Raw genomic sequence first — 18,759 nt, 5'->3', positions numbered from 1 at the left:
AAGAAGAGGAGAATGAACCAGTATAAACAATGCTGTTAGTGAAAAGATGCTGGACTGTGGGTAACAGAAAACCAATTCTATTTTCATTTACTGTGAAGGAGGTAGAAATGGAGATAGTTTGCTTCTGTATCAAAGTTAACACTGTGGTGTTTAAATGCAACAGTTAGAAAGGCTGTTTTGTTTTTTTTTTTTTATCACATGGATTTCCAGACCAGAGTCATAACCTAATAAAAGGAGATATGCTCTGATTGGGACCACCAAATCTGGGCATTCAGGAAATACTTGCTGTGACAGTTCCACTGTAAATCCAGGCATGCTTGGGAGCAAAGTAATCACCTGATTTATCACATGTCCTATCCAAGTACAGTTCTAAAATACAAGAAAACCTACAGCTGTGTCACAAGCAGCTCTCTCTTTAAGTAAGGATGCAGAGCAGTATATGACAAGATAATCTCCTGCCACTCACTTGGCTTATTGTTTGGTGATATAGTGACAAATCTTCTGATCATGCTTGGTGATTGCTGCAAAGGAGGGGTTCGACACTGCCGCTCATCAGCCTCAGTGTGGGAAGTCAGCAACTCTCCCACCAGGATCCTCTCTAAGCTACCATCATCGATTCCCTTTCCAAGCCACCTTCCACAGGGAAACCTACAAACATAAAGGAGATACTTGGATCAAGTCTTTCAACCCGGGTTAAATTCCACATCAAAACTTTTCAATTGCAATTGCATAAAACCCAAATTCTGCTAGTACAGTTTTTGATACTTCACTCATCTACAACAAAGTCTTGGGTTTGGCTTCTGCCAGCAGAGGGGGCAAAAGTAAAACAGCTTTTTAGTTCCAAGCTTGTGCTAAATGTCACACTAAACGATTTGCAAAGCAAACAGTGGAAAATTTTGTGGTGTCCTATACACAGAACATGATTTGAGAGCTGCAGAAAAAAAAAGGGGAAGCTCCACTATATGCTATAGATGGGTGGTGAAATACACCCGTGCTTTCACTGATTATGTTATGTAGAAGGCCAGACACAAAAAAAACCCCATCCCAAAACACCAAACCCAAGCATGTATACTTAAATTCCAGAATAACAATACATCTAGTGAAACCATAATATTAAACCAGACACTAGAAAGCACATGTGCTCACTTGCTCATTATCACTTCTATGAACCAATGCTGATGTCAGTTTAATCAGCTTAATCAGAAGACTGAACAGCATCCAAAAATAGAATCTTGTCTCTACATTCAATTACAAACAAACTGGCATGGAGAACTGAGTTGGCTTACCCAACAATATAAAATCAACATGAACCTGACAGTTTCTGTAAACAAAGTGCAGGGCACCAAACTACTCTGTAGTTAACACAAATACATTTAATTCTTACTATAAATCTAATTCCTTTACTTTCACTATGCAAACACAGGTTTCTAACACTCAAAGGCCACTGTGTTCCAGCTTCTGATCAAAGGTCTCTCTAGTAACACCTAGAGCACTCAGTCTTAATATAAAGTACCTGTATTTGGTAAGCAGCAAGCTCTAACTTGCTATCTCTTCCTTGGGCTCAAAGAGGTTATTTTTAAGATACACAACACTCAACTCATCTTCTCCACCAATCTTCTGAGGTAGAGAATCAGCAAATTGAAAACTGTTTAGTTTTATAAGAATCTCAACTTGTTTAATGCTAGAAGACAAGTGACATTTCAATGCCTTTGCATAGTGACAACTGTAGACAGTCTCAGGAGGTAAGACCTTTCTAATCAAACAACCTCTACTGTGCCAGCTCCCTGCAGAAATTCTACTTACCCAACATGAAATGTCAGGATGATACTTACTTGTAAGTATGCCCTGTTATTTCATTTCTGACCATAACATATTCCACTAGCCATTTGGCATACAGCCCTGAATTATCATGTCCTATTTGCACTGTGGTCAGCTTTCCCAGGTTCTGGCACTGCAAATTAAACAAAGAATTTGTCAGAGTAAACTGGAATAAAGCAGCTCCCCGGAGGAGTAAACTATTAAGAGAAAATGCTCAGACAGGGAATGACAGATCATGCACCTTTTCTGACTGCATGATTGATTCTGGACATTTTAGGGGCAGGTTGCTTTATTTGCTTATGTTTGTCTGTTTTGTTTTATTAAATACTATTTTGACCAGCAGAAAGACCATCAGTTGAACTAGATTTTTCAACTGAATTTTACCCATTGCAAGCAAACACACAAAAATCAGAGCAGAATCACTTCTTTGTTTCCAGTGGAAGACATATGACACATCCCACGATTACACCACGAAGTTGTAATATAAAGACAGTCTTGTTCATCCTTGTACTAAGGATTTGTCAGTCATTTTGCTCTACATGTTATTAAATATAGATTACATTTACTACATGCAAGTACAGAAACTATTTGCAACTAACCACATAGTCTGAAACCAGGAAATGTATGGCAATATGGTACAGCAATGACAGAATTTAAAGCTGAAAAAATAAAGTAGAATATCCAAAGCGTTTTTTGTATCAAGCAATACAGACCTCAAAAGTCATTTCTAATATATTCCTGGGAATCTGCAGGACTCCTGTTTCACCCAGTTCTCCTGAGATACAGATCCAAGGATTGGCAGTAAACATTGAGCCACCAAGTTTCTTGCTAGGAACAATCAATATATGGTATGGGATCACTGTGAACACAAAAACAGCAACACTTCAAAAATTAAGGATGATTATGTAACCTCCTCTTCCATGAAGGGGGGGAGAGGGGAGAGATAAGTCCTAAAATAATAGTGTAGTATCATAAAATGCTAAAACATCAAAGCTGCTGTTTAATCATAATAACACTTGCACACTAAGCACTGACTGACAACCAGGAAATACACACATAGCAGTCATTAAGAAGCAGAGCTGACAGCAAAACAATGTGGAATGAAAAAAGAAATACAGATGGAATAATCCTTTCATATGGGCATAACAACGTCTCATTCACCAGCTTCAAAACATGTCATGAAGATGGTTACTTGTCCCCATCTCAGAGATACGGAATTAAAACAGAATATTCACATATCCAGAACTGTGTTGTAGTTCAGCACACAACTTGATGCTCAGCTCTCTTGAGCTTCTGCTTTTGAGTGTGTACATGTGCACACTACATGGCTAACACCAATTCCCATTCAATTATTAACTAAAGCCTTTGTCTGCAAGACTTGTTTTAGCAGCATTCACTACTGAGGCTGGTCAAATTCAGTGAAATACATTATAATGCTGCAAGTTTCTCTGTACCAAGTTGCTCTTAAGTTATGCTAACTGTAAGACTTCTTGATTTTAAAAAGAACAAGCAATTCTTTTCTCCTCCAACTGGCACCATACACACAGAACTGTAGAATGATTTGGGTTGGGAGGGACCTCTAAAGGTCATCTAGTCCAACCTCCTGCAGTAAGCAGGGATGTTCTCAACTATATCAGGTTGCTCAGAGACTTAATGAGGCTCACCTTGAGTATATCCAGGAGTCAGGCCTCAACTACCTCCCTGGGCAAACTGTTCCATTTTTCCAGTACTCTCATGATAAATAACTTTTTCCTAACATCCAATCTAAAACTACACTTCTTTAATTAAAGCCATTGCCCCTCATCATATTTTATTTTACTGAGAGGCACAGAGTGCTCAGGCACTTTCTGGTCCCCTGGTTTACCAGTGACTAACTCAGTGTAATATCACCCAAATTACAGCCCTCTCTCTGAGTCAGGAGGCATGTGCTCTACAGTCACCCAGCATCTCATGTGAGCCTCCAACTAACCAAACTTCTATGACAAATTCCAATTACCTGAATGGTATTGTGTTTCTTAATGGGATAAATATATTATACTCAGGGCTTTCCAGATGAGGTGTCTAACACATTTCTCCCTCCGTGCTGCCTCAGCTATGATTGACTCAAGAAAGCATTTGGTGGTTGGATTTTCCTAAAAACCTGTTACTTATACTTCTTATATAATTTAAGAATTAATTAAAATGTTTGCCTTTTTATTTTCTGTGCTGATAGTCTTAAAGTGACAATTTAACTGCATCAAGCAGACTAAATTTTAGCATTGTCTCAAACTGGTCCACAACTAGACCAAAAACTATTTTGCTTTTGCTGTCTTTCATTCACACAAATAAGGATCATTATATACCACTGAGGGTAGCTTCTACATTGGGGCCAGATGGTTCTTCCACACACCCCCACCACTAATTTTATAAGCCTTGCTAAAGTCTCCCCTTATTCAGACTTATCAGGGAGGTCCTGAGGCAGCAGGCACACAAATACATAAGAACTCTGCAATACATTTATGTATCAGCAACAACAGGTTAGAAGTTTCTCTAAGGCATTTTTTTAAACACAAAAAAAGAAAGGGGGAAAAAAAAGTATTTCAATGTGTTCATGTGTTGCAGAATTCTGATGCACCCCTCAGTGGGCCTTTCATTGTTATTCCAAACTCAGAGAGTCAGGCAGCAAAGTAGGTTGAGCATGAAAATAGGCTTTTTTTTGTTTTTATTTGCTAGCATGTGTTAAGCTAGTGTTCTCACCTTGGTAATGAATAATACAAACTGCTCTTGTTTAGTATGATGCAAGCAAGCCCACCACAAAATTTTCTGTTGAGAATTCTCTCCCAACTAGCATGAATAAAGCTGCATTGGTTTAATGAGTTAAAAAAAAACAAAAAACCTTAATGACATAAAGAGAGACACTACTGCCTACCAGAGAGGATCACAGAAACAGTGAGATACACAGGTGAACAACAGAAAGAAAGTAGAAATTGAAAGAAACAGTAAGAAACAGTAGAAGAGCTGCTTAATGTTTTGGATAGGATTCAACCAAATCTGGAAAACAGAGTTCCAGGGACAGGAAATACTTACAGATTGTTGTGAAAACATTGGTGAAGCAAAAGTAATCAACAGCGTTGAATGACAGGAGATGATACAAGAATTGTTCTTTCTCATCATCACAGCGCAGGAACGCATAACGCTTGTAGAGTTTTCTGAAAAAAAAGATGCATCAAAATTCAACCACACTAGAGGAATACTGAAAACATCCTGAATGCACAAATTAGGTGTCAGAAATGCTGCCACAGCCACCAGCAGGTTGTTCCTGCAAGGAGGGCATCCTGAAAATTCCCCTCAATTTCAGATATCCATTACGAAGAAGTCAGCAGGTGACAGACCAGCCAGAAATGTGCAAAACAAATCACTGATGACTGATGAACAGACACACACTCTCATACACATAACAAACATAACACTAGAGATTGACAGGAAACGTTCATTGCAAACAGGTCTCAAACAGAGCCTTAAATAAACGTAACCTGCCTGTAGCCAAAAGAGTGGCAAACCCACAAAGGTCTCATGGGTGACCACATACATGTTTTATTTCAACAATCTGAAGCATATGTTTAGACAGCCTGCCCACATGGGTATGTGCTGTCCTGCCCTTTCAACAAGGAAGATTTCTCATTTTACTCGTGCACATAAAGGTCTCAGGGGAGCAAAGATATGTGATTTTGCAGACTAGAAAGAAAACAAACATAATCCAGTTTTCTTACGGTTTTTTAGCAAATGCCAAGTGAAGAAAATTGGTTGATCAAAATACCTAACAATTGCTTCAATAAATAACAACACAAAATCATGTTCACTGTAAAATGGCAGACGTTGCACAATTATTTTTAGTACCCCACTCAATTGGGCACTGCTTCCTCTACAACAAATAGCACACTAAATCCAGGCTACATGGAGCACCTCTCTTAAGTAGGATTTCAAAATACACAGCACAAAGCACACAAGATTACAAGCACTGATTATGCCATTTCTATGCAAGTTCCTTGTCATTCTTATTTTAAATATATTTTTGCTGCTGTCTCACTCTGTTCTAGAGAATCAATAAACAATTCTAGAGAATTGTTCACTTAAACCATACCAGAAGTTGACTTTATTACACTATTTTACATGGCCCTGAAAGAATTTTCAAGAATGTCCCAGATTTGGTGACAGAAGTGAGAAGCTAAGGAACAGTCAGACAGGTACAGAGACATTTGGAAAGCCAGCTGGTTCTATCCATTTTGCAGAGAAAAGAATAGGCACATCAGGGTTTCTGAAGTCAAGCAATTATGTAAGTTTATTTTTTAAAAGCTTTGCCCAAGATAAATGATCTTACTTTGTAAGTTCATGATCTGAAAGCAGCTGTTTTAGATGCCTAGAGAGCAACTTCTTCTCCATAGAGAGTCGAACCCAGGCTCTGGCCTTGCCAACATCTGTTTTGATCTCACTAATGTTCTGGATATGCCTGGAGAATAAAGAAAAAAGACAGATACTACTCAATATTTTGAAAGTATGACAGTTATTTTGAACTTAGCTGGGTTGAAGAAGGAATTTTGCCAAGAATGCAAAATAACAGGCAAATGACTGGGAAAAGAGGCAAGATCACCTTAAAATTCATCAGTAACTAAATTCCTTGCAGGTCCAGCTGAAAAAGAGCCTGTAAACAAAATATCTGCAATGCAGTGCCTTATTTACAAAATTCTAAACCAGGACGATTGCCTCACATGATTTAAGAATCATTCTGGACCTTATCACTGCATATTTATGGCTGAGTGCTTTGGAAAATTAAATACCATCTTTGCATTCTCAGTAGTAGCTTCTCTTCCATACGAGACACAAATTATATATTTTGAAAGGACAAGCACATCCCTTGAAAATTCTCAATTCACTCTTATACACTGAAAAAATAGATGTTGGTAAGGAAAAAAAAGAGGAAAGGAAAACCCTTTCAAAATTGATTTACAAGTTCTGTAGATTTTTTTTCAATGTAGTGAAAATAGGGCTTTGAACAGAAGTTATTGTATTCACACTACAGTACACAATATTACATAAACTATCTCAAAAAAAGGGTTTGTTGCACCATTTTCTTCACTGAGAAGCAAAAATGAGCTCAGAGATACACAATCAGCTTGGCAATGGCTGGGGAAATACATCAGCTACACCCACATCTCTGTGAAAATAAACCAATATAGAATACTGACAAAAATGGATAACTGTGTAAGAGTATTTCTATAAGCTAGTAGCTGTGACAATATAAAATATCCTCAGCACAAAACATGTTTCTATAAAGGTCAATGAAAAGGCTGCACTACCAGTTCTAAAAATAGCTCAGCAGGTTCCTTCCCCACATCCCCCTCCTGCTGTATGAAACACAGGCTCTTCTGTGTGGTACACATTATACACTGAAATAAGCAGGCAAATCTCACAGGTTTTCCATGTTGGTTTTAATAGCTTAAACTCACCTCATATCCTGAATGAGAGAGATTCTAAGAGGTGACATAGCTGGACTGGAATCAGACTTTCTCCTTTCTGAATCAAGTACTATTCCTAGATCCATAAGAAGAAAATTTCTTATAAATTAAAGATTTTTAATTCAATAGAAACAATAATATGGTTAACTAACATCAGCTTGCACTCTTGTGTTACTGATGACCCAATACTTTGTGAAGATATTTTGTCATATTTCCACTTAAAATGACATGACCATCTTAATACACTACACAGATGGCTTTTCAGATCTGCACACACCACGAATTAACACATTGAAGGGCTTAGGTTCAGCTGAAATCAGTTTGACATCAAATGGCTTAAGATATATACTAATCAAGTATTATTTTCTTAAGACTATCCTATCTTCTTTCTACACAGTAAAACTGACTGGCACTGTTGACATCACAAAACAGCATTCAATACACCACAGATCATAAGCTTAACTAATCTATTGCTTTGCATACATCTGTAAACACCACTACTCTTAAAAATACCATGGTTTGAGGGGTTTTTTAAGCAATATTGTTACTCTTATCTTTCAAAGCCTACCCTAGAATCAAACTATATATAAAATACAGTGACTGCCCTTATTCCCAAGTTAGAAAACAAAACTGATTGCAACTTCACTCTAATATGCAAAAACACTGGACCAAGTGACATTCTCTACTTTCCAAATCTTTGTTTTTGATTGCTTCCAGGACAATGTGCATGTTAGTGTTGCTCAGCCACTTGTCTACAACAACTTCAAAAAACAAACCAAAAAAACCCAACAAACAGAAAAACCCCTGAACACCAAACATCCAATTCTCCAAACCCATTGTTCTCTTCCAAGTTATGCCTTATGCCACAAGAAGTACAGTTTAAAGATGCCACCACTAACCTCAGCAAAATGACTTTATCTCGTATGCAACATTACTTCCACTGAAACACTTAAAATAACAAGAAGTAACATATTTCTTCACTGTTCAGTTGTTTTTCAACAGAGAATGTAAAACTTCAGGAAGTACAGAACAATTTTATATGCTTATAACTGTTTTCCACCCCCAACCATAATGTAATACACTTTGCCAGTCATGCAGTGACTATGTGTCATATGGAGGAAGATACACCAGAGCAGATCTGTTTTAAAACCCTTCTCTAAAATATCAGCTATTTCAAGCTACTTCCAAGCAAGTGAGCTCAATTCAAACAGGTTTATTTTTCATAAAATCTATTGAGTTAATTCACCAGGTCCATATTAATTCTGTAGCACATATAATACTTTATTCAGTTATTTTGAGTGAAGGATATTTCCAAGAAAACAATCTCTGCATGATGTTAATCTGCAGGTGGCTCTTACTCATAATTTTTTTATCATCTTCTTCCAGCAGAAGCCAATCTTACCTGAGGTACTGAAGCTGCCTGATGTACTTTTTCTCTGCCTGTTTTCTAGGTAATGTAACAGATGAGACCACAAAGCAGACTTTCCCTAGAATTTAAACATAAATAAATAAGTCATTATCAGCTAAATTAAAAAAGAAAAAAAAAGTTTAAATCATAATTTAAAAAAACACCATGACAAAAAACTTGCTTAAAATATGTTTCTTCCTATAAAGTCATTGGTAACAACCAAAACCAATACACAAGTTGGAGGCACTCAGGAACTGTAACGAGGTTGAGAAAGAAAAGCTATCCAATGATTCTGATAACAAGAAAAAGTTAATTTAACTTAAGTTCTCATAGTTCACTAACATGCGAAGAAAACATTTGAAAGCATACTAGCTGTATGTGCTAGTAGAGCTCTAGGTCTGAGGCCACAAACTGTACTGTGTGTCCTTCCCATCCTGCCTCTCCTGGGGTGAAATGACAGGAGATGCAGAGCCAGCCTAAGTAAATCATCTTGTACCCAGACCAAATTTGTGCACCTGTTTCTTTCAGGGTAATTCCAGGCTACAGATTCATGCTGTTCATTTTCAGAACCTCAAAAGACCCCCTAAGTTTCATCAGCAAAGGATTTGGATAATCACAAACATAGGAAGAAAAGACAACATGAAATCAAGTAAGATAGTGAATGCTTATCAGGAAGAATACTCCAGCTCTACACTGTAGAAAACCAACTTAAAAGTTAACATTTGGGATGTAGTATTTAGGCCAAGATAAATCCATCAAATTATGTCAAAAGGTGCACCTTGCTCATTATGTTGTTTTCTTAAACCTCTGGTGGCTTGAAGAAATGTGAGGAAATCTTTCACTGGCAAATTAAAAAGATCCTTGGATTCATCCCAAAATATTCTGCACAATAAATCAAAAGCTTGCAAAGCCACAGAAAGGCAGCAGAGTAATTGAACAGGGGCTCTCCAGCACATTAATTTGAATTACTTCACTTTGCAATTATTAGGAAATTAATTAGCATAACTTATCATCTTCCTAAATTATTATATTAAATAGAAATCCCAGTAAAGATTCAGCAGTTCTGCATTTCAGAAAAGAAGTCATATTATAAGGCTATATTTTTATTTACAATTTTGTGCAGAAAGAAACCATTACTGAAAAGCAACAGTTGTCAATGTCATCTAAAAATCATATAAGTGCCTCCCTAGAGGTGTAGTAATTATGGTTCAAATCTAAATTATTTTTTTTAAAGCTACCTTTAAAAATCTCTAAACATGTCACTCCTATGGCTTGCTACAGTTAACATGAAGAACTGACTGGCATAGGAGATTATTCCAGAAGCAGCATGCCTCCAGCAGATAAAGCCTAGAGTGTGTTACATCTGTGTTGAGAGAAATCTATTCAGAATATGCATTCAGTGGTGAAGATACTAAAAATCCAGAGAAGTCTAATGCCTCATGTGTCTACTTGACAGATCTAAAACAGAAAGTCAAGATTGCAAGTCTTATAAAAACATAAAAAGAGAGCACAAAAACACCAACCAGGGAACAGTTAGATCCAAAATGGGCTTTCTCTCAATAAACACACATGCACACACAATCTAGTGTTCAGCAGCCAGCTGCCACAAAAAGAACTCATCACAAAAAGCATCAAACAGAAGTTACTGCAGCAAATAGATGTCAACAATCACGATGAACATAAGAACACATGCAGTATGTATCTGCCCACTCCTTTAACATCCTCTTACTCTCTTTTAACTTCATCAAATAGTGATGATGATGCAAGCTGAATCTATAAAGGAAGAGGGGACAGGCTAAGGAGAGCTGTGGGACAGAGAATGGGCAAGGGAATAACCAAGGCCACCTTGAAGTTCAGACTACTTCAGTCATTAGACCCTATGTCCAACAACTGTCCTGCACTGCTCCGAGCAAAGGATGGTGTGGATTCACTCTTTGAGTGTGGAAGACCCAGTAGGTAGCTAAGGCAGGACTCTGAGGGTTCATCAGCAGGGAAGATGCAAAAACAGGGACTGGTGGAAGGAAAGACATCGTCATTACTACAGTCACTTGAGCAAGAAGAGTTTGCCTTTATTGATGCATAAAACTGCAGGCTTTTGCATATTTAATAAAGGCTGGAGCACACAAAGAATTAGTGGTGCTTTTATTTTTTATTTTTTTTTAACTACGGATCATATGAGATGCACTGCACTTCTTCCATTAGGCCTCTATTGTATTCCACCACTCTGTTTATTCCACCATTCAGCATTGTTTGCCAACATCTGCAATCAATCCAAAGCATTAACCTTATGTAGGGTTGGCCGTCTGGTGGTCTGAAAGGCCCAAATCTGAGTTGAAGCAGAGTTTACTGTTGCTCTGTCTTCTAAGACGAAAGCAGTACAGCTTCTATCCTAAGTGATATACAAGAGGGAAGGGAGAGAATCACATGGTAAATCTTCACATAGAGAACTGCTATATAGTTTGATGGAGAGCAGATTTATACACTGGTGCTTGGGTACTGGGAATAGAGATAATGAATTACAGCTGTTTGGATTACATACATTTATTCTTCACATTCTTTTAAAACAATGTAATAATCCTCACTGTCCTTACTATGCCTTTGTACAAAGGAGGAGGAAGGATTCAGGACTTCCAAATTCCACTAGTGACTCCAAACAGAAACGCCTTACCAACAATTAATAGTTTCATATGAAAAACAACACTTCTAACTAGTTAAATGATGCTCACAAGATCACTATCTCTACATCATTCAGAAAGAACCAAAATAGCAAGCTTTTTACTCTTAAAAACTGAACTACCTTTCATGAAAACAAATTCCCCATATTATATCCCACTGACAGCACTTTTAGCATATGATACCTTATAGACTATGCAACTTCAATAACAGAAGAATTAAGAGCACAGAAATAATTCTATTTACCATACTACAAAAACAAAACAAAACAAAAAAAAACAACAAAACCCATAAACCAATCAAAACCCCCAGGTTAAAAGGGGAAAAAAGTCTTCCAAGAAGTCATTGAGAACACGTCCACATGTGCACTTGCACATACCCCAGAGCAAAAAGTGAAGAGAGACAAAGGGGCAGTAATCAACATAAAGGCTGGGTGGAACACAAGTATTTAATACATCTATATACACACCCTCTGAAAGCAGAGAGAGGATGAGCAACAGAGATATTTGTTCCTCACCTGTTTGACTTGCAGACCATGGCTCCATATCCTTTCTAGGAGGTCACACAGACTGGCTATGAGGGTATTCTCTTCTACACCTGTGATATTCACTTCACCATGACCTAGCTCCACAGCTTCTCGGCCCATTTTTTCAACCAACATCCTCTTGGTCTCAAAAAGGACAAAGTAAAAGAGAGTTTAATCTTTCCACAGGAACTTCCAAGATTACTTACACTTTTTAAATATCCAACAAGGAAGCACACAATAGCAAAGATGTGGCAGAGTAACGGGGTGTTTGTAGTATTTCTGAAGTTAGTGCAAGACTGCATTTCTTTTATCCCTGTTTTTCAAACCATGGCACCACCAATGTTGATCACACTACAGCCTCTTCTGTCATTCTAACAAGGGGCATGCAAACAGGCAGATAAGCTCCATAGAGTAACTCCACCAAAGGGCACAGCAGACCTAGAAGCAAGGTCCTGCACAGCAGGTTTAGGTGTTTCTGAACCCTAGCAAGTGCTGGACTGGAACAGTACCCCATGCCCACCTCCTCCCCAGGAGAGGTAGAAATGCTCACTTTTAAGTAGGAGGGTGATAAGCAATTCGTGTGAGACCCTGTTCTATCAGAAGAGCATTTGATTTTAGCCAAACCCATGCTGGAGTTCATCTCTTGAGTTTTCTGCGCTAAGACCCATGGTGCACAATTTCAGAACATTTAATAAGCTCCTCCTACTTTCCAAGTCACAATATACTTATCATATAGCTACCTGGAGGGAAAAATTACTAGGCAACCATTTCATCTCTTACACAATTTTTTATCTTTGTTGCTATTCTGGAAGAGCTCTCAAATGAGTAATACTCCCTTAGGCACCTATGCACAGTCCTAGTTGAGACTAAGAACTCTGAGTTAGTCTTAAGCTTCCTCTCCTCCCCAACTCCTCTGGTAATTTCTCTCCCTGCTAACAACAGACTCACTATATTCCCTTGAGTTTTATTCCCACAGTAAAAGAGTCAACTCCGTTTTCAAGAATTTTCATCATCATGTGCCTCATTAAGGGAAGGGGATTATTTGGACAGTTTCATACATAAAGAAAACTGAAGTGAAATCATGAGTAGATACATATATTAAGCAGCTTATTACAAAAAGTTGTGCACAACTGCTGTATTACTTCCACTGACTTAAGTCTGTCTGATAATTATTCTCTTAGTTGTGTTAACATAAACATTAACATTTAATTCAGATTAATATATTGTCAAATATATACTGGTGAAGCACGTCTACAAACTAATGCCAAACTTCTTTGTTAAGTGCTTGAAAATTATGTTTCAGAAGTTTTTTCTCCTTTAGTTATGAGCATTTTCACCACAATGTCTTTAGGAATATTCACTCTTGTAGAAACAGTAGTGTCTCATTAGTGATAACTGAAATAAGCTGTAATAGACACACAGGCTGTGGGATGATAAAGACCCATCAGAAAACTCAATCTCCTTCTGTCATTTTACATTTTCTATCATAAATCTGTTTGATAAAGTTTCCACTCCCTGAATAATTTCTAAATACATTATCTCTTCATTAATTTCTCACTACCATGCAAAAATCCTTATACAAATAAAGCAGAAACAGATGGCAGAAGAGGGGGTTTCAAGTATGTAAGCCAAGAAATGGTTTAAATAAAGAATGGATATGAGGTGCAAGACAAGGGCAATATTCTCTGTATTACCTTATTTCGGCATTCCTTCAACAAGCCTTCCACAAACTTCCAGTTTGTTTGTGCAATTACTGATGGAGAGAGGTTTGACAGCTTGGGCTGCCGAATAGTGCTGCCCAGATTCCTGGCTTCTTGGATATATTTCTGTATTGGGGCAGAAAATTGACAAAGACAGACAGAAGTGCAAGTGAGACTATTTTGCCAAGAGAAAAAGATAAATTTATCTTTATAACCCAGTCCCATGTAATGAGGAGGAAAGGATCAGATCCCCTTTCAGAAAAGCCCCCCTTTCATATCCAGCATTATATTGGGCTGAGACACTTAAGGTACTGCTTCACTGGAGGTCACATCCCCATTTACATTGTTTATCTAGTATTAGAAAATTGCTGAATAACTAAAATATAAACACAAACTGTCAAGGATATTTAGATGCATAGAAATTCAGTTACTATCACCACCACTGAGAACTGTCTTGTTATTTTTTAATACAAAATTAAAGTCTGTAATCACTACCAAGACTATTCACTTAATAGACTGCTCTACATGAGGACTGCAAGAAAACTTTGCCTGGAGCTTGACATCATCTGAGATCTGTGCTATGCCAGGCACTCCTGCCAATCTCCTGTTTCTTACCCATCTTCCCAGACTTTAAGGAAGCAGCTGCATAATGCTAGTAACAGTTCTCAGCTGTGAACCATCTGCATTTCTGAGCAAAATAATTTCCTGAACTCCCTATACTTGAAAGAACTTGTCTGCTTCTGTTGCTGCTACCATGGAGTTGCCATTGTTTTCATCTCAGAAACAAGAATTATTTGAAAAATGCTTCAAAAGACAGATTGGCTGGGGCATGGATTTGATGATCTCAGAGGTCTCTTCCAGCCTCAATAATTCTGTGATTCTGTATGGCTGAGTAAGTGAGAAAAAGCATGTCCTGTACAGGCACTTACAGAATACTCATGATTGGTAAATATTTCAGATTAATAAGCAATCTCTCTATCTTAGACTGAAATAATGACCAACTGGAAATTCAGTCAATATACAGATTATCAAATACGATGTGATCTTTGCAAAGAGGGAACACCATACCTTCTACATCAGCCTTGCACTAAAAGAGCTATGATAAATACACTTAGCTATGCATCTTTATCCAGAACTATGATACAACAGTCATATTGTGGATTGGACATACCAGATAGTGCTCTGACACAGATTTTATAGAGGGCATGAAGGGCCAATCATGCTGGTCCCAGTCTAAACATAACTGCAACTGAAGCTCTGACATGGAAAAGTCCAGGTGCTGGTAGGACAAGTTGGTAGCAAAAAGCCAAGCAGACCGTGTAAAGCGAGAGTGGTAAGCACATATGAAGTAGTAAAAGCAAGCATGCAAAACAGAAAAGGAAAAGAGTGAAGACATAATACCATGCAGAACTCCCACGCATTCAATTTAAAAATAAATTCATAAACAATTAAGAAAAAAAAGAAGAAATGGTGCTCAGTAATCAGATTGGTGTAAACTCCACTGGGCACAAATACTTGCCAGTTAAAAGCCACCAAGTCTAAATTTTTATTGGCTGCCCCAAAGCTTCAATTTGTCTAAAATTCACACCACTGCACTTTGAAACCATTGCCTCCTGCTCAACCTGACCCTCAGCAATCATTTCAGAAGTGCTCCCTCCCCATTCTTTCAGATTTCATAGGAGTATCTCTGCTTTACCTGGGAGAGGGGGTCAATGTCCAGTCAGCAGTATGTAATTAACAAGGCACAGCATGAAACCCTGGAACACCAGCACAGATTAAGCTGGCAGGTGGTACCCTCATCTGAGTATTCATTTGTTATATCTATTCCTCAGAAATTATTTGCCTCATGTGGCACAATAACTCATATAGGATAATCAACACATGAAGTGTCAGTTAAAAAACAAACCAAAACAAAAACCCCAGAAACTAGAGGCAGATTTTGGCCTTCGTAATTACCTAACTGAAATCTCAGAAGGTTACATGTGCTAAACATCTTAATTGTGAAAAGCAACAAGGAGGCTAAAAATTAATTATTTTAATTTGTTGCTTGTAAGTAAAAAGTACTTTCTTATTTGAAAGTACTATATATGGAACATGTCAAAGCCAGAAACCAATTATAGATTTTTTTTTTTTATTATGCAGGCATTCTTCTGTAGCATTGTTAGGAATGACATAGATGGCACTAGTGCTTCAACAAGACTTTAACAAATCAGTTAAAAAATTGTGGAAATGAGTAAACAGGAAAGGAAAATAAATTTATAACTATCATCAAAGAATGAACTGGAAAGACAAAGACATTCCATTTTGACAAGACTATCCTAACAAAGACAAGACTTTTAAGTAGTCTTGTGACTAGTAGTCACTAGACTAAGTGATGTTTTCTACAGATACTTAACAAGGCAAGAGAATATTGTTTTCAGTGAACAACAGACATTTAAACAAAAGTAAAGCTCTAAAGGTTATTAAACAAAAAATTGAAATCTGGTATTTTCAACTAGATTATTCTTGCAATTACCCTTAAAATCAACACCCAGTGTAACAGTTTGCAGTCTGTATCATATGGATCAGAAACTGTCCTGTAATATGTTCACATCCCTCAGTTCTTTCAAAAGCCTTTCACCACAGAAAATAATTGTTAGCTGTAGAAGCAGTGGTGAGAGAGGTTACAAGTTCAGAAGGTGGGAAAATCAGCAGACTGTGCTGTGTAAAAAAGGCAGACACAAACCTGACAATACAGGTGGGTTTCACCTTAAGTCTTAAGTCGTTAATACTTCTTTTATGGCCTACAGAAGACAGACAGGCAACTCCAAAAGGCAATGCTTCTGATTTTAGGATGAAATTATTCACTCTCTGGAGGTGGTTATCTTTCCTCCATCAAGAATACAAAAGAAGCATAGAGTGGATAAGTTAAAGACAGAAAAGAGATGACTAAAACCTGCTAAAACTAATTCCTCCCTTCCCCTTTTAAAAAAGAAACAAGTAAACAATAAACCTTTAAAGCCTGTGATGCCATTTTCAGGGAACTCTCCTACACATGAGATGAGTTGTCCTGAGAGAGGGCAAAAATGGCAAAACTTTTAAACTAAGTAAACCAAGTATTTTTTGTCTGTTAAGGACCAGGAATTTCATTTATATTAAATAAAAGGGAGAGCAGAGATGGACTGCAAGTAACTGTCTAGACATTTCCTAAAGGTTACAGAGCATTACTCAGGCAATCAGAACCAGTTGAACAGTTGTCACCTCTCTCTGATCATTGTCAAGACGCAGGTGCTCAGTGTGTTGCTTCTGTCTGTCCTTCCGCCTCCACTGGGCAGGAGCATTTCTCTTTGTCCATCTGTAGACAGAGGCCAAAGTTAAGAGTTAGATGCAGGGAAGCAGCATCAGGCAGCCCAGGGATTTCAGAAAATTAAATCAAACACTTGCTCTGTAGTTTTCCATTTTTATGATATGCAGTTACAATTTACACCTCTTGCTCCTCATGTTTTTATAAGATGTCCTAAAATATTTGCTTTTAAATCAGATCCAATAAGAAGACCTTCTTTTATATCAAGATTACTCATAGTACATCAACTACAGATGTACACAAATGTAACAGGGCTTTCTTAAGTCAATTTACTTTTGGAAGTTCAGATTTAAAAAGAAAAAAAACCAAACCCCACACAGCTCACCCACATAATCTGGTCTTTAAAAAGAATGTCACTTGAAAAAAAAACCACTGAATTTTCTTTCTAGTGTCTGCTTTAATACCATTCTATAGATCTCACCAAGATCCAGCCCCTTCTATTCCAGCTTACTCACTTGTTGCTTACTGGTCCAGTAGATAAAACATCAGACTGAAGCTTGGGAAAAAATCCAAGCTCATATTTCCCTTGTCCAATTTTCATGTCCAGCAAGTGTGGATGGACTGCAGTGTGATCTATTTTTGCTAGTCTTAATTCGATAGATTTCTCTGAAATAGTAAGAAGGTTATTTTTTTAAAGGTGCCTTAATCAGACATGTATCTATAACCACACATCCTAAACTAAAAAAACCTATCTCAAACTAAAGAGAGGAGGTAGAAGTTTCTTACTGAGTCCAACACTAATACAAGAATCTACCAAACACCAAATAACTGACACCAAAAAGAAGAGTTTCTCTTCTTATGCTCACCTTTTCCACACAAAGCACACAGGCAAATACACAAGTTGAACTAAACTTTACACGAATTTCATTTCACATCTCAGCCTCCTACGTAACATTTAGTTCCCACTAAAGCTTTTACACCTCAGGTTTTTTTGGGTTTTTTGGGCTTTTTGTCAGGTTTCAAAGCATGAATTATTAATTTTTAATCTATGTCTAAAACAAATAGCCCTGAATAGATGTATTTTCTTAAGTGCCATGAAAGTGGCTTCACTTACCAGCCTCATCAATGGTTGTGCATTTTTGATACATAGATGTGCGCAGAGTTGGTGTCCTAACATTTAGCAGCCTAATTTTATCCACTCTAGAATCAAATACTCTCAAAACAGGGTCTTTATCATCTTCATCATGGCACATAATCTTATTGTCAATAAAAGATGCAAACATTTGGGTTTCCAGGAATCTCGATAGGAAAGGCAAATAAGGTTCAGGCTGGTCAGACAAGAAAGATGCCTAACAGACAAGAAGAAAGAAGAGGGTTTGGCAGTCTGCAGAGAGAAACATTCACCAAAAGCAACAACTGTTCTTACCAAGAATGCATTAGAGTGTTTTGGTGCCACTTAACACACCAATTCTACCTCTGAAACAGGCAGCCCATATGAAATCTGCCATCTCCTGAAAATCTCCTACTATATAGCACCATACTGATTAAAATTGAGATTTTACAATTACTTTCATTTTCTAAAAAATTCAACAGAATCCCAGCAAACCACAACAGTACCACAGGTGAGCATATTATGTAATTCTGGCTGGGCTCAAAACTTATTAAGTTGATTGGAATCTTTTCATCCAGCTTGATGGGAATCAGATTACCGTTTTATCAGGCAGCACTGCAACATAAGCTTCACCCATGTGAAGCATCTTGCTGACAAACATCTGAACTGCACTAAAGTAGTAAAATTTGAACAACTAGGTCTTATGTAGCTAGGGATACATTTGATACACTTAATGCTGTGTGGGTTC

At 37.5% G+C, this 18,759-nt stretch overlaps 1 protein-coding gene across 2 annotated transcripts in view; it reads right to left on the bottom strand.

The window, feature by feature from the left end:
- The window catches only part of DENND5A (DENN domain containing 5A), a 53,092-nt gene that overhangs the window by 4,694 nt on the left and 29,639 nt on the right, over positions 1–18,759 (bottom strand). Inside the window, exons 8-20 of one of the 2 annotated variants that reach the window (XM_030451131.1) lie at positions 18,015–18,249; positions 17,416–17,566; positions 16,858–16,951; positions 13,612–13,743; positions 11,909–12,061; positions 11,003–11,107; positions 8,713–8,797; positions 7,302–7,386; positions 6,176–6,304; positions 4,885–5,006; positions 2,532–2,677; positions 1,833–1,951; positions 467–648 (exon numbers count right to left, since the gene is read on the bottom strand). In XM_030451131.1, the coding sequence (XP_030306991.1) occupies positions 467–648; positions 1,833–1,951; positions 2,532–2,677; positions 4,885–5,006; positions 6,176–6,304; positions 7,302–7,386; positions 8,713–8,797; positions 11,003–11,107; positions 11,909–12,061; positions 13,612–13,743; positions 16,858–16,951; positions 17,416–17,566; positions 18,015–18,249 (1,738 nt within the window). The remainder of the gene's footprint in view (positions 1–466; positions 649–1,832; positions 1,952–2,531; positions 2,678–4,884; positions 5,007–6,175; positions 6,305–7,301; positions 7,387–8,712; positions 8,798–11,002; positions 11,108–11,908; positions 12,062–13,611; positions 13,744–16,857; positions 16,952–17,415; positions 17,567–18,014; positions 18,250–18,759) is intronic. The other variant, XM_030451132.1, reaches the window with a different exon arrangement.

This window comes from Calypte anna, chromosome 5 (genome assembly GCF_003957555.1).
Source record: "Calypte anna isolate BGI_N300 chromosome 5, bCalAnn1_v1.p, whole genome shotgun sequence".
Taxonomy (NCBI): Eukaryota; Metazoa; Chordata; class Aves; order Apodiformes; family Trochilidae; genus Calypte; species Calypte anna.
This window is presented reverse-complemented; position numbering and strand designations above follow the sequence as displayed.